General features: G+C 38.2%; 1 protein-coding gene across 1 annotated transcript in view; it reads left to right on the forward strand.

Moving 5' to 3' along the window:
• DOCK3 (dedicator of cytokinesis 3) overlaps window positions 1-18,519 on the forward strand; it is a 267,364-nt gene that overhangs the window by 110,512 nt on the left and 138,333 nt on the right. The window contains exons 6-7 of the mRNA XM_053929392.2: window positions 4,257-4,405; window positions 14,990-15,074. Coding sequence (XP_053785367.1) covers window positions 4,257-4,405; window positions 14,990-15,074 — 234 coding nt within the window. The remainder of the gene's footprint in view (window positions 1-4,256; window positions 4,406-14,989; window positions 15,075-18,519) is intronic.

The raw sequence follows: 18,519 nt of genomic DNA on the forward strand, positions 1-18,519 counted from the left end.
GTGTGTGGTTGCCTCTTGTGTGCCCCCAACTCAGGACCTGGCCCACAACCTAGGCATGTGCCCTGACTGGTAATCTAACTGACGACCCTTTGGTTTACAGGCTGACTGGCACTCAATCTACTGAGCCACACCAGCCAGGGTACCTGTAAATTGTTCTTTATTTCAATTAATGTATCCCTCATTTCTGACTGAACCTTTTTTATGGTGTTGAGGTCCTCATTAAGTTCTTTGAGCACCCTTATAACCAGTCTGCATTTTGAGCTCTGCATTTAATAGATTGCTTATCTCAATTTTATTTAGTTCTTTTCCTGAAATTTTGATCTGTTCTTTCATTTGGGCCATGTTTTTTTGTCTACTCACATTAGCAGCCTCCCTGTGTTTGTTTCTATGTATTAGGTAGAGCTGCTGTGACTCCCTGTCTTGGTAGCATGGCCTACTATAGTCGGTGACCTATAGGGTCCAGTGGCACAGCCTCTGCTGTCACCCATGCCAGGTACTCAAGGTGCACCCTTTTGTTTGGACTAAGTACACCTTCCTCTTGTAGTTGAGCCTTGATTGCTGTTGGCAGGTCAGTGGGAGGGATTTACGCAGACCAGTCAGCTGCAAGGATTGGCCATGTCCAGTGACCATCAACCTTTCCCTCCACTGAGGATCAGCTGTGCAGGGGCAGGGTGGTGGTACTCTGATGTGGTCTGTAGCTGTCTACTGGGTGCACAAGCTCTGGGGTTTCCTGGGTGGTGCACACCAAGGTTAGCCCTCATCTGTGTTTGGCTCTGGGCTACCCTGCCTGAGCTGTAAAGCAATCTGAGATTGCTGTTACTTGTGCTGGGCTTGAAGGTTCCCAGGTGAAGCTAAGCTGTGAATCCAGGCTGCCTGCTGTTAAGTGTCATGCTTGGAGCCACTTAGTAAGAGGTAAAGGTCTAGGGGCTTACTCGGGCCAGCTGCTGCTTGTTTGAGAGGATTTAGAAGTTGTGGTGCGTGAGCCAAGACCAGCCATTCATATGGAAAGGTCACTGATAACACTTAGATGGGCCTGTGTAAATTGGGTTGGATGGATTATCCAGTGGGATAGAGTATCAGGTGGGACAGTGTCTCAGGGGGTCTCCAGGGCAGGGCAAACAGTGCTAGACAGGTTGATGGAGTCTCAGATATGGCACCAGCCTGCTGGCTCTTTGGCTCTGTGGGAGAAAAGGGACAATGACTTCTGTCTGCCCTCCTGTTGGGAGAAAGCTGCTCTCCAGCTCTTTCCTTGATGCCAGACACTTTAGTTCCTCCCCATATGCCACTGGTGCCTTGCAAGCGGCTACCCTGGTGCTGAAGCTCAGAGTGTGTGAGCCTGAGTAAAGCTGTGTGTGGGTTCTTTAAGGGGAACGGCTTGGGACTGCAGAAGTGTCTTCTACCAACTCAATCCCCACTAGTTTTTGCAGTCAGAAGTTATGGGCACTAATCTTCTGGCACTAGAACCCTGGGCTAGGGGAACTGGTGCAGGGCTGGGACTCCTCGCTCCTGAGATATCCCTCTGGAATTTTTAATCACCATATGTGGATGTGAGATAAGCCTGTTCCACTTCTCCACCCCTCCTACCATCTGGATGGATGTGGTTTCTTTAATTCCATATTTGTCAGACTTCCATTCAACTCGATTTCTGATGTGATAACTGTTGTGTAGTTTAGTTGTCATCTTGATGTGGTTGTGCAAGGAGGTGAGCCGTGTTTACCTATGCCACCATCTAGACCAGAAGTCCAAAAGAGTGATCTTTGACTTCATTTTTCACCTATAAACTATCAGCAGATTATCTACTGTGTCTTCTAAGCCCTAAAATATTTATCACTACCATTCTTACCTTCATCTAGTGAACCAGCATTCTGTGATTGTTGAAATAAATAGCCTTCTGACTGGAATCCCTGCTGTTCTTTTTGCTTTTTCATGGCTTACTCTCAACAGCGCTCAGAGTGTTGTTTTTCAAGACTTAAGTCATATCACATCACTCTTCTCCTGCAGATTCCTAGTGGCTTCCCATCTTGCTTGGACTAAAACCCAAAGATAGCATACAAAGGCCTACCCAGTCGGTCCTTGTTGCCTGTCTTTCTGCTCCTCACCACTCTCCCCCTTGTTCACTCTGCTCCTGTGCTCTGATCTCTCTGTTCTCCACAAACACGCCAAGTCCACCTTCACATCATAGCCTTTGCTCTTGCAGTTTTTTTATGCCTCTAAAACTTCCCATTTTTTCATATGCTGTCTCCTTATTTCACTCATATTTCTACTTAGAGTTCAGCTCCCAAAGAAGCCTTTCCTTGACCACCTTACCCGAGCAGTACCTTCTCCCACGCCCCAGCAACCCACCTTTGGCTACCCACTGTCCCTATTCTGCTTTAATTTTTTTTCCTTAGAACTTGTCACTACCATCATTTACTTATTTTTCTTTCTGTTTGTCTCTGCTCTGTAGAATGAAAACATCATAGGAGTAGGAACTTTTGATCACAATAAAGTGATAACATTCAGCCGGTACTCCGTGAGCACTTACTAATTGAGCAAATGAGTAAATGCTCATGTATCTATGCAGTGGACCATTGTGTGTGGTTTGATGGGAAAATAATAATTCTAACTTTCTTTTTTAAATTTAGACAGGTTGCCTTGTTTTATCAAAACCACATTGCCTTTACTGCTTATCTACAAGATCTGAATTTGCCAGACAATGCAGTTTGCTTAGGCCTTCTTGCTTTTCAAGCTGGCGCAAGACTGTAAATTCTCCTCTTCTGCCAGCATTGTGTCCCATCGAGGTGCTTGACTTTTCTTCATATGTTCATCGATTAAAGAAGGAACAGAATGCCATTTGAAATGTAGTTAGAGTACATTATTCCCAAGGTCTCATAGTTAAAAATAATGTCTCATTATTATGGAACTTTAAAAGTCTAATGCTCCATTAGATAACTTCTCAGTAGTATGATATTTTGAATATTTCAGTCAGAAGATCACTGCCACCTAAAAATATTAGCTGATTCTACTGGTTTTTAATTTGCTTTATAATTAATTTTATTTATAGCCACTTAAATCAAGCTTATTTTGGCAAGGCTCCTTTTAGGGGAAATCTTGTGAGATAGAGACTTTACTAACACTATACTACAGGTCAGAAATTTTCAGCCTTTTTTATCTCATGGCACATACAAACTACTAAAATTCTGAGGTGCCCCCCCAAATATATTTAAATTTCATTCACACCAGATGGCTATTGTATTGGTTGTTGTCTTTTTTTTATTTGACATTCTTAGGAAAAAGATGTCAGTACCTCTGACTGGTCAGATAGTGCATGTTTTAAAAATTTTTGTGGCACACCATTGTGCCGTAGCACATTGGCTGAAAATCACTGGTATTGGTTGATCTGTGTTTAAAAACATTCTTATTAGGTAAGTTACATTCCAAGAATTTTAATTACATAAAATTATGCTTCTCCATAATACAAACAGAAGCCTGAAAATTCCAAAATCAAAATTTTACTTGTGAGCAAATAGGAATTTGGTTTTAAAATCTGTATTCTTAAGTATGTCATTTTGCTCAAGCATGTGATGGCACTTAAATTTTTTACTTGTGAGTATAGCCACTGTGACATCATTAAGTTCATTAAAAGGTTCCCACTTAACTTTTATAAAGGTCACATTTTTTATTAAACTAAAAAGAGTAGAAAACTATGACACTAGGGGCACATAACTGTTTACAAAAGCTAATTAAAGCAAGATGAGGCCTGGAAACCTGGAGTGAATGTCACTCCAGAGACTTGGGCTTTGAAACCTTAGTACCTGCAAAATAGGGCAAGTGATTCTTGCTATTCCTCCCCCAACTTGAGTACTCCCCTGGAAAAACCAGAGACAGAGACGATGTTGCATGGTTGGAATCTTTGTGGTTACGACATAGTAACTTCTGTCAGAGAAAACAGGTCTAGGCTCCTGTGTAACTTTCTATTCTGATTACGTTTAGTAACTTTGATTTACTGAGGAATTAGTCCAGAATGGAGTAGAGATAAACAGTTCTGTGCGTGATCCAGATCAATTATATTAGTTGTCAGATGTCACTCTGTAGAGGTTTTTAGACAATACAAACTAAGGACTTTAAGATTCTTAGCTAAACTTCTCTTTACATTGCCTTTTTTAGAGATTTAGAGAAATGAGCACTTTTCATAGTTTAACTATTTCTCTTTCTTTTTTCATTCCCTTTCCATGTCCCCTTTTTTATTTCACCCAACACCAAAAATGCCCTTTTAGAAACACAAAGTAGATCTTTTCTACAAACTACGCCATGTGATGAATGAACTTATTGACCTTCGAAGGCAGCTACTGTCTGGTCACCTGACTCAGGATCAGGTGCGAGAGGTTAAACGTCATATCACCGTGCGCCTGGACTGGGGGAATGAGTAAGTATGGCTGTCATTTGGGCATCTTTCAGTTTCATTTATAATTCCTCATGGAGTTCGTACTTGAGCAAAGCTTCTCTTTGGTGATTTAAAGTCATTATTATATTTTCCACCAAGCTTTGATTATTTTTACTATGAGCACTATAGTTGTTTCTTTTAGTTTAGCAAAGGACACTCACTGGTTCTACTCATTGACACTTCTTCAGCCTCCATTTTCACTTCTGGGAAATCAAATTAGACATTATCTATTGAGAAAATATGAAATAAAGAACAAACTGACAGTAACCAGAGGGGAGGGGGAAGAGGGATAATGGTGGAGAAAATAGGGGAAGGGCCATCAAGGAACAAGTATAAAGGATACATGGACAAAGCCAAAGGGGGCAGGATTGAGGGCGGGGCAGGGAGTCTGTGGCGGGTGGAAAACGGAGACAACTATACTTGAACAACAATTAAAAAAAACTGTTTTGAGCAGTGGAAAAAAAGATTAAAAGCAAGTTATAATTAAAAAATGATGGGAAGAGGACCAGCAATAAATGAGATATATGAACCCATTTCTAGAAATTGGAAAATAGTTAGAGGATTAGTGACAGAGGAGGCCCAGTATAGATGGGGGTGGTTTTAGCTAATGAAGGAGCTGCTCCCTTTTAGCTCCCAGAATCATGGAGGGCGGGAGTGTGCCTTTGAGCTCTAAACAATGGGGTGGCTTAAAAGTATGTAAACGGAATAATCCACTACCATGAGACCACCACCATGGCAGCAGCCAGGGTGTCAGACTAACAAATACAAAGATCAACTGCCTGGGGGGAACTGGAGAAGAGTATGAACTGGGACCTTATTACAGAATCTTCTATGTTATGGCATTTAAGGGTTTCAAAGTGTAATGACCAGATCCCTTTCACTTACCAGAAAGAGAAACTTGCTAGTTACCCACCTATGTACAGAACCCTCCCCACACTTCCTCTAATACCTTTTAAATCTGAATGGACAATTGAGTATTATCAAATATTTGAAGAAATCCTTCCACAGGGAAGAGACAGAAACTGGATAAACAAAATACCGTGTCCCAAATGAAATAAGCTGGCCCCAGGGAGAATTAGAGATTAGTAAAGAACTTTTAAAAAATCTCTGAGTATCCACCAAGAGAATCAAGAAGATCCAAAATGTAGAATAAAATGCTATGAAAAAGTAAGGGAGAATGTGATTTCCAAAATGGAAACATTTAGGAAAAGAGCAGGAAGATAATTTTATGTTGTTACTAGGAAAATAAAAAGATGGGAAATAATTGAAGAAAGAAGAGCAATACAGATGTTCAAGCCAGTGGATCCCACGTTGGGCATTATAATTTCCAGGAAAAAAATAAGTGAATAAAGAAGAAATTCTAGCTCTGGCCAGTGTGTCTCAGTTGGTTGCAGTGTCGTCCCATAAACTGAAAGGGTGCGGGCTCAATTCCTGGTCAGGGCACATACCTGGGTTGCAGATTCGGTGCCCAGTTGGGACACGTGCAAGAGGCAGCCCACTGATGTTCCTCCTTCACTTCCCCTGTGTAAGGTCAATGAGCATGTCCTCAGTTGAGGATTAAAAAAAAGAAGAAATTCTAAAGAAATAATAGAAGAAAATTTCTCAGAGCCAATGAACCAAGAGTCCTAGGGTCGAAAGGTCCCACCAAATACTCAGTATGAATGGGGAAAACCCCAAAACCCACAGCAAGGCACATGAAAATATTTCTTCTCTGAGGAGATGATGAGAATATCCTAAAGGGTTTTCAGAGAGCAAAACGGGTTTTAAGAATAAGAATCACATTGCCTCAAAAGTTTTACTAGTAACACTGGACACCAGAATATAATGATTGGGAGATGATTTGCCAGACAGAATTTTATAAACAACCAAATTATCTAGTAAAGTATGAAATATTCAAGGATGCAGAAGTTATCTTTCATGGCCCTTTCTTACTAAGGGACTTGAGAATGTGTTCTTGAAGAAGTGGAAGAATAAATCAGGGAAGAGGTAACCCAGAATGTAATAAACAGTGGGCCCAGCTCAGAGCCATACTGTTTGTTCATCATTAGAAAAGAAAAAGGTACAACTCTAAATTGGTTATTTGCAACCTTTTGAAGTGACACTGTCCTATCCTTTTTTGTTTATATTACACCTTTTCTTGACTGTTAAGTAGAGTTGCTTGGCACACGCCACTGAGCCCTTGTGTGATACAACATGGATTCAGGTGTATCGTAGATCATACAGTGTTCTCCAAATCTAACTTTGGACAATACAGATCTTAGCAAAATATGATGTGTTAACTCATAACATAATTACTGGTCCTGTCTCCTCAGCCTCAAACAGTACTGTGTCATAAAATGGTATCAGTGCATTTATTTTAAAAATCAGTAATAGTAATAATTACAAACATAACGTTACCACAAGCCAAGCAAATTGTTAACAGTTGAACTGATAACACTAACAATTGTATAAATCACTGTTACAGTTTAACTGCAACTATATGTACCAGTGAATGAAGAAGAGAATTATTTTAGATATATAAACCTCTTTATAATAAAACTTGGAAAAATACCAGATTTTGCCATCAAATCTAAAAACTTAAAGATGATGGTTTGGAAACAAGTTTAAATTGTTTGAAAAAGGCTAAGACCAGTATAAATACCTGTCAGTAAATTACAGAGTAATTCCACTTTTGTGAACATCTTTTTCTTAACAAAGTGTGTGTATGTCTTGGGGGTTGGGGCGGAGTATTTATATGTTCACTTTAATAAACAAACAAAAAACCAAAACCAGGAACATGGTTCCATGCCCCTTCTTCACTTTTTCTTCTCCCCGCCCCTCCCATTTCTTCCTCTCCTGCTTCTCTGTGTCTTCTTCCCATCTTTCTCCCTCCCACTTCTTTTTTCCCTTTCCACTTGTTTCCATTTCTCCCTCCCCTCCAGTGGAAAAATTAGTCACTTAAAAACTTAAGTGAGAGCTCTGTAGGTCTATCATTATTAAAAGAAAAAAACATATTGCTCCCTTAACCATTAGGATTCTTCTCTCTGGTTCTCACTTGAACTAATTCTTTTTAAAAATTTCCTTTTTACTTGGAAAGAAGAGGTGGAATACTGCAAAAATAAAGACATTCCATACTATTAGGTTATATAAAGGAGACTGTTCCACACAGCAGCTGAGCACTGATAACTGTATCCATTGTTTCATTTATGCCCTGATAGTTCCACAGTTCTTGTCCCATCATACTTTTATAAATGCCACAAAATATTAATGCTTAGCAGATGTTGGCATGTGTTGGATGCATAATTAATGCTTGCTGAATGTAGTTTTATATTTTAATTGATGTAATTAAATATTAATTACCTATAAGCTCTTACATAGACTTTATAGTTCTACCTTTTCAGAACCTATATCAGAAGCTGTTGATGACAGCTGTTAATAGTTTATTGAGTACATCTACCTATATCACTGTGTTAAGTGCTGGTCTAACTTACATGCATGTTATAATGAAATGCTGTTATACTCTTTTAAGAGAAGATCTCTATTTTATCTAAGGAGGAAACTGAGCTTCAGAAATACTTTTTCCAGTGTTACATAGTGAGTAGTAGAGCTGGTGTTTGTACGTGGGACTGATCCCAAAGCCCATACACTTAATGCAGGACCTTACTATCTCTGTGATGCTTTTTCAATGTGAATCCTAAGCCCAGGCAAATTATTGCCAGTATTTCTACTCCATGGGTTATTTGATCTTTCTTCTGTACTCCTACTGTGAATACTGTATGTTCCATAATACATATTAAAATTGAGTGATAACTTTCAAGGATAGAAATTAAACTGGCACTTTACACTTTTATTTAGAATTCAAATGCTGACCTTTCCTCATCTACATAATAACAATTTTTATTTTGTTTCTTGAGTTTAATAATTATTTATTTGGTAAAAATTTGAATATTTGGGCATTAAATTTATGTGTTGTACATTTCTTGACCTAGTCAGTGTGTAGACTGAGATTCCATAGGTAAAAAATATTAAAATCGTATCAGGTAGGAATCAGCACTTATAAAATTGTGTTCTTATATTTTTAGGAACCAAAATATAGGAAGGGCATAAAACAAAATTGTGTTCAAATTGTCTGTTCAAGTCTCCTATACAAAGAATAAGATAGTTAATTATATCCTTTCCAAGGGAATTTTAAAATAATTTGTCTAGCAATGTAACTTTAATGTGTCAATTTAATATTTTCAACATCTCCCTAAAGATGTTTATAAAAGTTTCTTCTTAGTCTCTTAATTTAATCACTGTGGTACATACAGCACAGCCAAGCTGAAATCGCGTTCACCCAGGGCCAACAACCTTACTGATTTTTGCCTTACAAAAATACCTATGTCAGAAATGTTATTCTTAGAATGATTTATAGAGTTTTTGCGTTTATTCTTCAGATAGAAAGTTCAGATTTGAAAAAAATGTAAGCATTTTATAAGCTTTTGTTGAATTAGAATGCTATTTCTATGGATTATAAGTATCAAATGAAATAATTGATACCTTTATTGTGATTTTCATGTTTAAGGCAAATCAATAAACATATAATTTCTAGTTTTTCATTCTGTCTCTCCCTTTTTTATATTCTCTCCATCTTCCACCTCTCTTTTCTGCCTTCTCTCACAGATTTGCACATATCCCAACCCACCCATTTCCTCCTGGTTAGTTTATGTTCCTCTCCAAGGCAATTGCCCTTGGAGAAGAAACACAAGCAGCAGTGTGAGTCGTAGTTTGCAGAAAATACTGCCACCCACCTACCACCCCAACAAGTTTCCTCTGGGTAGGTTTTTAGCTATGAATCAGAAAAGTGTGACTCAGTACTTACCTTTAAGGACGTGGTGGTATTTTCCAGCTTCAGGACACCTGAAGTTAGCAGATGTTTCCAGTGACTTCTTGGAATTCTCTTGAGACAGGAGGTTGTTTCCAACAGTCAGTGTCTTGCTCTACGCCAGAAGTCTGGGATAACTGTGTCTGAAGTATGCTTGTGTCAGAACCCTTCTATCAGGTTGTCATGTTTTGATGACTAACACACACACATTCTTTGCTCTCACCATACCCTACACTTAGCACAGCACAGCGCCTGCACTTAGCAGGCGTTCTGTGAATGAATCTTGAGTAATAAAATGGGTTTGTTTTTATGCCTGGTGGTCACTCATTTACCAATTGGTATTTGTTACTTTCTGGATTGATGTATTGACACAAAAATCATCCCTCAAAGTATTATGACTGAACTAATTATAATCACTTGTAGCCATTAGTACTTAACTGTCATGGTCATTAGTAGAAAGGCAGCAGGTAATAGTGGAAACACAGTAGTTCAGAGTAAGACCCAGCTTGAGGCAAGCCTGCCTCTGTTCCCTTAATGAGCCACTGAGTTCACCTCTCTCCACTTCAACTTCCTCAATTATAAAATGGGTCTAATACTGTCTACTTCCCCTAGTACTTACAGATGTTGTACATGAAATGCCCATCCCAAGTAAATATTCAGGAAAGGGTAGCTATAATTAGTTATATCTTATTATATATTATTGTTCTATAACTATACCATGTTTTCATTAGTATAGTTAATGAAATTATATAGTATGCTGTCTATACTGTAAGTCTTAGAAAAGGGCACAGCCCACAAGAAATCCGAACATCTCCAGTCTTTCTCAAACAATTCTGAGGAAGAAATAAGTCCTAATACCTTAAAACATTTATTGTATGTAATTAACTTCAAATTGTTTTCTGTGTTCTGTGGTTCAGATGAGGAACCCCAGAAAAAAAAGATACAATAGAAGACAAAATTGAATCTAGAACATTCAAAACAAATGTAAAATTCAAAGAATTTGATAGATTCAGGGCCTTTAGAGAGGGCATCTAAAAGAATATAGAACCAGGACTATGTCTCTTATTCACTGCTGTGCCCCCAAGTTCAGCATGAGCCTGGCACAGATTAGGTGTTAGTAAATATTTATTGAATTACTGGAATGAATGAATGAGTGAGTGATCAATGACAGGTGGTGAGAGAACACTAAAATATTTTTTGAAGACTGTTCACCTAAGCAATTAGTAGGACAATTGTTTTTAAAGGATTTTTTAAAATTTATTTTTAGAGAGAGGAGAAGGGAAGGAGAGAAGGAGAGAAATATCAATGTGCGCTTGGTTGCTTCTCGCATGCCCCCTGCTGGGGACCTGGCCCGCAACCCAGGCATGTGCCCTGACTGGGAATTGAACTGGTGACCATTTGGTTCTCAGCCTGCACGCAATCCACTGAGCTACACCAGCCAGGGCAGTAGGACCATTTTTGAAAACTCAGCTCTATACTACATCTCTATGTAGGCATACGTAGATGTGTGTCTCCTGCTTGTATCCATCTCTTTGAGTCTTATTCAGACACTATGTCTCTCTCATACTTTAAGCCATATATTGGTTAATGATGAAACACATAAAGATAGTAATTTTAAGAGCAATAGCAAATCACAATGCCGGGCAGTGTTCTGAGTGCCTTACGTGGATTAATCCTTACAACAACCTGTGATAATAAATAGATAAGACAGTGTGGCTTGGTGGAAGAGCCAAGATAAAAACCAGGCAATCTAACCTCAGAGCCAGTGCTCCTATTTGCTTTGCTGCACTGCCTCCCTTTGCTGTGGAGAGAGAGAAAAGACTAAGTTTACCATTCCCTGTACTTACTGTTTATTATTCTTAGAGTAAAGTGTAGAAAGAAACAGCCAGGAACCTGTTTGTCAGAGGGAAATTTGTACTGAACGTGTCTTGCTTCTTCTCACTGTGCAGCCTCTCTGCCTTCTTCCAGTGAGGACAGTCCTCCAGTTTAGCTTTTGAAAACTACTCTTTCTCCATTGAACACAATCTTAGTAGAAGGAACTCGCCTTCTCATTTATCAGATACCTGTTAATCATTTTTTATTTCCTAATGAAATCAAGAAATTAAAAGTTGCTCTGCCATAGAGCGCACACACTCCGTCCCCGCCCTATTGACTTAGATCCATCTGGGGTTTTTTCTTAAGCCATTACATTGAAAACACTTAGTTTGGTTGGGTTGTTAGCATAGTCTTTTTGTTACTTAATTTTAATATTTAGTCCATCATATATTTTGTGACCTTTAGTGGTTAAAAAATGTTGTCTCCTTTTTGTATTTAAAAAAATTTCAATAGCATGACTACAGAAAATTTGGAAAATGTTTTAAATGATCACTTGTATAATCCCACTTCCCTAGTACAAATACTAATATCATTTTGTGGTCTTTTTGCTGTTTTTCCACATGCACATAAAAGTATTTTAAATATTTAAGATCATATCTGAAAAGCTTCCTTTATAACGTAAATTGCTTTTTCTGACAGAGAGGTAGAAAGGATGTGCTCCACCTCTCCTGCTCTCCACGGCCCAGTACTGCCTTCATGTGCCCTCAGCGTTAGGGGCCAGAGGCCTGAAATTATTTCAGAAAAATTAACAATAAGTAATAAGAGGTGATTGAATAAGAGGCATATTTCTTTGGTATAAGAAGACAGGATTCTAGTGGTAGAAAGATAAAATTTCTTATAGGTTTAAGTAAATCAACGTCAATAATCAGATTCAATGGCATAGTTGTATCATCAAACTGTAGACTGTCACGGTTAAGGCCAACAGTATATCACTGATCTTCTTATGCAGGGCTGTGAGGTTTCTTTTTCTAGGATTTAGTACCAAAAAAATTATTTCCTTTTTAAAAACTCAGGCTCTTCTGTTGCAAGATAATGCACATTATAATAGTTAATAGAAAAACCTGAGTTTTTATCCTTTTTTCCTTTTTTCTTGCCTGCTAGAAAGTGCATGTCTACATTTTAATTCTTAATCATAGTAATCATATAAGCCTATGCATTAGTATGTTTGCTTCTACCTTCTTCATATAGGTTTGATTTTTTCATTTTTATTTTAATAATCTTGTAATTTCATTAACCTTTTCATATATTTTTCTACAAAAAGGGTATAAATTATAAACAAAATGTGCATTTTAGATGTGCACATGTCTTTATTTTAAATGAGTAGAAATTGTATATACAGAAAGAGCCTACAGAGTTAGTTTTGCTAGCATATGCTAAAAGTAGCTCATCTTTTCATATGTCTATTGGCTATCTGTATGTCCTCTTTGGAGAAGTGTCTATTCAGGTCCTTTCCCCATTATTTAATTGGATTGATTGATTGTTTTTTTGGTGTTGAGTTTTGTAAGTTCTTTATAAATTTTGGATATTAACCCCTTATCAGATATATTGGTGAATATGTTCTCCCATTCTGTGGGTTGTCTTTTTATTTTGTTGATGTTTTCCTTGCTGTGCAAAAACTTTTTAGTTTGATGTGCTCTCTTTTTTCTCCCTTGCCCGGGGAGATATATCTGATAAAATATTGCTACGTGCTAAGTCTGAGATTTTGCTAACCATGTTTTTTTCTGGGATATTTATGGTTTCGGGTCTAACATTTAATTCTTGAATCTATTTTGAATTTATTTTTGGGTGTGGTGTAAGAAGGTGGTCTAGTTTAATCTTTCTGCACATATCTGTCCAATTTTCCCAATACCACTTATTCAATAAACTATCTTTAGCTCATTGTATGTGCTTGCTTCCTCTGTTGAATATTAATTGACTGTAAAGGTGTGGGTTTATTTCTGGGCTCTCTACTCTGTTCCATTGATCTATGTGTCTGTTTTTATGCCAATACCATGCTGTTTTGATTACTATGGCCTTATAGTATTGTTTAGTACTAATCATTAGAGAAATGCAAACTAAAACCACAATGAAATAACATCTCATACCTGTCCGAATGGCTGTTATCAATAAATCAGCAAACAACAAGTGCTGGCGAGGATGTGGAGAAACGGGAACACTTTTGCACTGTTGGTGGGAATACAGATTGATGCTACTACTGTGGGAAGCAGTATACAGATACCTCAGAAAATTAAAAATGGATCTGCCTTTTCATCCAGAGATCCCACTTCTGGGAATTTATCTGAAAGAACCCAAAACACTAATTTGAAAGAATATAAGCGCCCCTACATTCATTGCAGCATTATTTACAGTCGCCAAGATGTGGAAGCAGCCCCCAAGTGTCCATCAGTAGATGAGTGGATAAAACAACTATGGGACATTTATACAATGTAATACTACTTAACTGTAAAAAAAAGAAGAAGAAGAAGAAGAAGAAAGTTTTACCCTTTGCCACAGTATGGATGGACCTGGAGAACATTATGCTAAGTTAAATAAGGCAGTCAGAAAAAGACAAATACCATATGACTTCACTGATATGTAGAATCTAATGAACAAACTGAACTAACAAGCAAAATAGAAACACTCATAGATAGCGAGCAGGATTGAAAGCTAAGGTGGGGAGGGTAGGGAGTGAAGGAATTGAGAAAAAGGACTTAAGGACATGGACAACAGTGTGGTGATTGTGGGGGTGAGGAGGGTATAAGGGGACTAAATGATAATGGAAAAAATTACAATAAGATATTTTTAAAAATGAAAGTAGTTCATAGTCTAGTTGAAGAAAAAAATACGTATCCTTCTTTCATCATCTATGGAATACTCTTGCCAGATGCAGTAATTAATAACCCTTGTTTCGGAGTACGGTAGTCACAGAGCATCTCTCAAACCCTGATGAGAGTTAGAGACCTTCTCCTCAGAAAAAATTCATAAAAGAACATGTGCACATACTGTTGTAAGCAGTTTCAGGGTTCCACTGGAACCAGCAGGGTTCACGGTCCACTGGACTCCAGATTTAGAGCTGTTTCTCTAGAGAGGAAGAAAGGAGTTAACATTTATTGACTAGAATTACTTACCATGTTTGAACCCTAGAGTTCTGTATCCAGAGTTACTCACTGCCTCATACTGCCTCCCAATCAATCATTAATCACCATTACTTCTTCATTTCTGCCCAAGTTATACCAGATCTTCTAAACACTCTGCTTTTTAGTAGTACTACTCCTTGGTTAAATGTCTACCTAAAGTTTCTTAAGATATTGGCTAATATGTGGTGATATCTTTACTATAACCCAATGTCAGTATTAATTAAATTGGAAATGAGATAAAACTCAATAAAAAAGTACATTTCTTTAAATTTAGTATTTTCAGCAGGTAATTTTTTATGGGTTGGATTTCGAATTACACGTCTGCTTGGATCCTCAATAACTTTTTATGGTAGTGATACATGACTGAACCTTGAGCATACTTGCAAGATGGGGAGAAATAAAAAAATAAATATGACTTACTAATGATCTATAGAAACCCATCCTTAATAAACTCAGTAGATCTATTAACAACGTGATATCAAATGCATCCTTCTTACCCTCACAAGGGGAACTGCTTGATGACTACAAGTGTGTCAGACTTAAAATCCCTAGTCTTAATCATTTACCTGAAGTTGAGCACAATTAAGTGTTACCAGATAAGGGCATGTCCCACTTGGGCAGTGTCTGAGTCTCAGTCCACAATGTCATGGTAGGTATGGGCTTTCAGGCGCATGAAGAAAGATGAGGAATCTGAGGACATGGCATGTTGATTGTGGTCTTTCTCTTTACTAGGCATTTGGGCCTGGACCTGGTGCCTCGAAAAGACTTTGAAGTAGTAGATTCGGACCAGATTAGTGTCTCAGATCTCTATAAAATGGTAAGAAATCTAGCTTGTTCCTGTACACCTCATTTTCTCCTTTATATTTTTCTAATTACATTATGAAATAATGTTTCTAAAGTTGTTCTGTTGTTTTTGTCCCATTATAATTAAGGAGTCTTCCTCATTCTGACAGTATATCACACTTGCTTTTCTAAATGGAATTACAGTGTAGAGTGCTGGGCTTACTGTAATGTCTACGGGGCATTTCTCTGTTGGTTTTGCTGGTGAACAGAGCTCCTTCAGTCTGCACCAGTTACGAAAATTTTGTCTCCACCCTGACCAGTGCAGCTCAGTTGGTTGAGCGTCATCCTGCAAAGTGAAAGGTCACCAGTTAAATTTCCCGTCCGGGTACATGCCTTGGTTGCAGGCGTTTCCTGGTTGGAGGCGTGCAAGAGGCAACCGATTTATGTTTCTCTTGCACATTCATGTTTCTCTCCCACTCCTCTCTCCCTTACAATCTATCTTTTAAAAAAATAAATAAGCCTTGGCTCAGTGGATTGAGCGCTGGCCTGCGAACCAAAGGGTAGCCAGTTCGATTCCCAGTCAGGGCACATTCCTGGGTTGTGGACCATGTCCCCAGTGGGGGTCATGTGAGAGGCAACCACACATTGATGTTTCTCTCCCTCTCTTTCTCCCTCCCTTTCTCTAAAAATAAATAAATAAAATCTTTAAAAAACTAATTGTAAAAATAAATAAATACAGTCTTAAAAAAAAATTTTTTTTGCCCTGGCTGGTGTAGCTCAGCGGATTGAGTGCTGGCCTATGGACGAAAGGGTCACTGGTTCGATTCTCAGTCAGGGCACATGCCTGGGTTGCAGGCCAGGTCCTCATTTGGGGGCCCATGAGAAGCAACCACACATCGATGTTTCCTTCTCTCTCCCTCCTTTCCCCTCTCTCTAAAAATAAATTAATAAAATGTTTTAAAAAATAAATAATTAAATTTTTCCTCTAGTTGATGCTGAAAAGAGCCAATTATTGACTAATGTAGTGTTTAAACCTTAAAATAATGTATCAGTATTTCTAAGGGAGACATACCTGTTAAATCCCTAGCTGTTCGTTATTATAAAAATGTATGGAGTTGACTAATGACCAAGTTTACATTTTACAGGCTGACTGAGAAGATGTATCTAAAAGAAAGGTACAAAATTTTAAAGTAGAACAAACATCAGAAACCTCAGGCGACTATTAAGCTTAGACTAACAGGCTGGGTAAAACTCACTTGGAGAAGTATTTACATATTTAAGGAATATATATTGGTGAGAATTACAAATTTTAGAGAAATTACAAGTTTCTTTTTAAGAAAATGAAAAGGTGTTCAATGTCACTAGTCTTCAGGGAAGTGCAAATCAAAACCACAGTGAAATATTGCCTTACACCCAGAATGCCTGTTACCAAAAAGACAAGGCATTAATGGTGGCGAGGATGTGAAGGAAAAAGAACTCTTTGTACAGTTGGTGGGAATGTAAATTTGTATAGCCACTAAGAAAAACTCTGTAGAGATAACTAAAAAAATCAAAAATATAACTACTATATAATTCAGCTGTCCCACTTCTGGATATGTATGCAAAAGAACCGGAGTCAGGATCTCAACAAGTTCACAGCAGCAGCATTCACAGTAGCCAAGCCGTAGAAACGACTTAAGTGTCCACTGGTGGATGAATGACTAAAGAAAATGTGGTGTGTATATATAATGGAACATCATTCCTCTATAAGAAAGAAGGAGATCCTGTCGTTTGTGACAACGTGGATGAACCTTAAGAGTGCTAAGCTAAGTGAAATAAACCAGCTAGAGAATGACAAATGCTTTGTGATCTAGTATGTGGAGTCTAAAAATGCTGAATTCATAGAAACAGTAGAATGGTGATTGCCAGGGGCTGAGGATGAAGGGAGTGAAGAGATGTTGGTCATTGGGCACAGACTTTGATAGTTTTCTTTTAAACATATTTTTTGAAAGATTTTATTTTTTTATTTATTTTTAGACAAGGGGAAGGGAGGGAGAAAGGGAGGACGAGAAGCATGTATGGGTGGTTGCCTCTCATGTGCCCCACCCACTGGGGACCTGGCTCACAACCCAGATGTGTGCCCTGACTGGGTATTGAACTGGTGACCCTTTGGTTTGCAGGCTGGTGTTCAATCCACTGAGCCACACCAGCCAGAGCACAAACTTTGATGGTTTTAAGAGGATTAAGTTCTGAGGATCGAATGTGCTACATGGTGATGGTAGTTAACAATAGTGTATTATGTACCGTATTTTTCAGACTAGAAGATGCACCCCCCCAATTTGGGAGGAAAATGGGGGTGCATCCTATAGTCCTAATGTAGCTTACCTGGCTCTCTGCAGGAGTGGGGGGGGGTGCGGTGGTGGCGGTGGAGCAGGGGTTTTTTTTCCTGTTTTCCTCTAAAACCTAGGTATGTCTTATGGTCCGGTGCATCTTATAGTCCAAAAAATAGGGTACCTGGAAGTTCTTAAAGGAGTATATCTTCAATCTTCTCACAACAACAACAAAATAATTATGAATAGTTAAATGAAGGTTATATTAACCTTATTGTGGTTGGTACTCATTTCACAACATGTATTTGTATCAAATCATCACATTGTACACCTTAAGTTTATACTGTGTCATATGTCAATTATATCTCATAAAGCTGAGGAAAAATCTTTCCCAGAACATAGATACGAGTCTCCATATTGAAAGGGTCAAACAAGTATTTAACATTTAATTGTGAAATTTCAGCTCACAAAGCTGAAAGCCTTCTGAGAGAAAAATAGGTCACCTATTGAGGATTTGTTGTAAGAATGGCATTTGTCTTCCTAAAAGCAACACTGAAAACTAGCAATAATGAAGAATTGCCTTTAAAATTCTGAGGCGGAGAAAATCCAACCTAGAATTTTGTATTTACTGAACCATATTATCAATCAAGTGGGAAAAACACTCTGAAGAATATTTTGGTCACGTAATGTCTAAAAAAAAAATCTCTGTAAAAACCCTTTTCAGGAAAATACTGAAGACTAAATTATTTAAAATGAGGGATGAAACCAAAAGATGCTACTATGTGCCATCCAAGAAAGGAATTCTGACCCAATTGAGAGACGCACAGAATTCTCAGGTTAACGTCTGAGGGAGCCCTAGGATGGCAGTTGTGCATCCAGCAGGCCTGGAGAGTAACTGGTCCCTGTGAGAGCAGAAGGCAGCTGGGAGGGGCATCTGCAGGGAAAAACCACTTCACAGAGTATCTGGTAGTGTCAGCACGTGGAGAATGCTACTGAAAGCTGTTCCGTTGAGCTGTTGGAGGGCATAGGAAAAGGCCCTATAGTTTATAAATAAGACTAAGTTATTTCCAATACAAAAGTAGAAAGTAATAGAAGAAAGTGTAATTGAAGTACACTACTTGGCTCAGTGGTGAACAATATTTAAATGTTACAATAGTATAAACAAGTTTT

This window comes from Desmodus rotundus, chromosome 8 (genome assembly GCF_022682495.2).
Source record: "Desmodus rotundus isolate HL8 chromosome 8, HLdesRot8A.1, whole genome shotgun sequence".
Taxonomy (NCBI): Eukaryota; Metazoa; Chordata; class Mammalia; order Chiroptera; family Phyllostomidae; genus Desmodus; species Desmodus rotundus.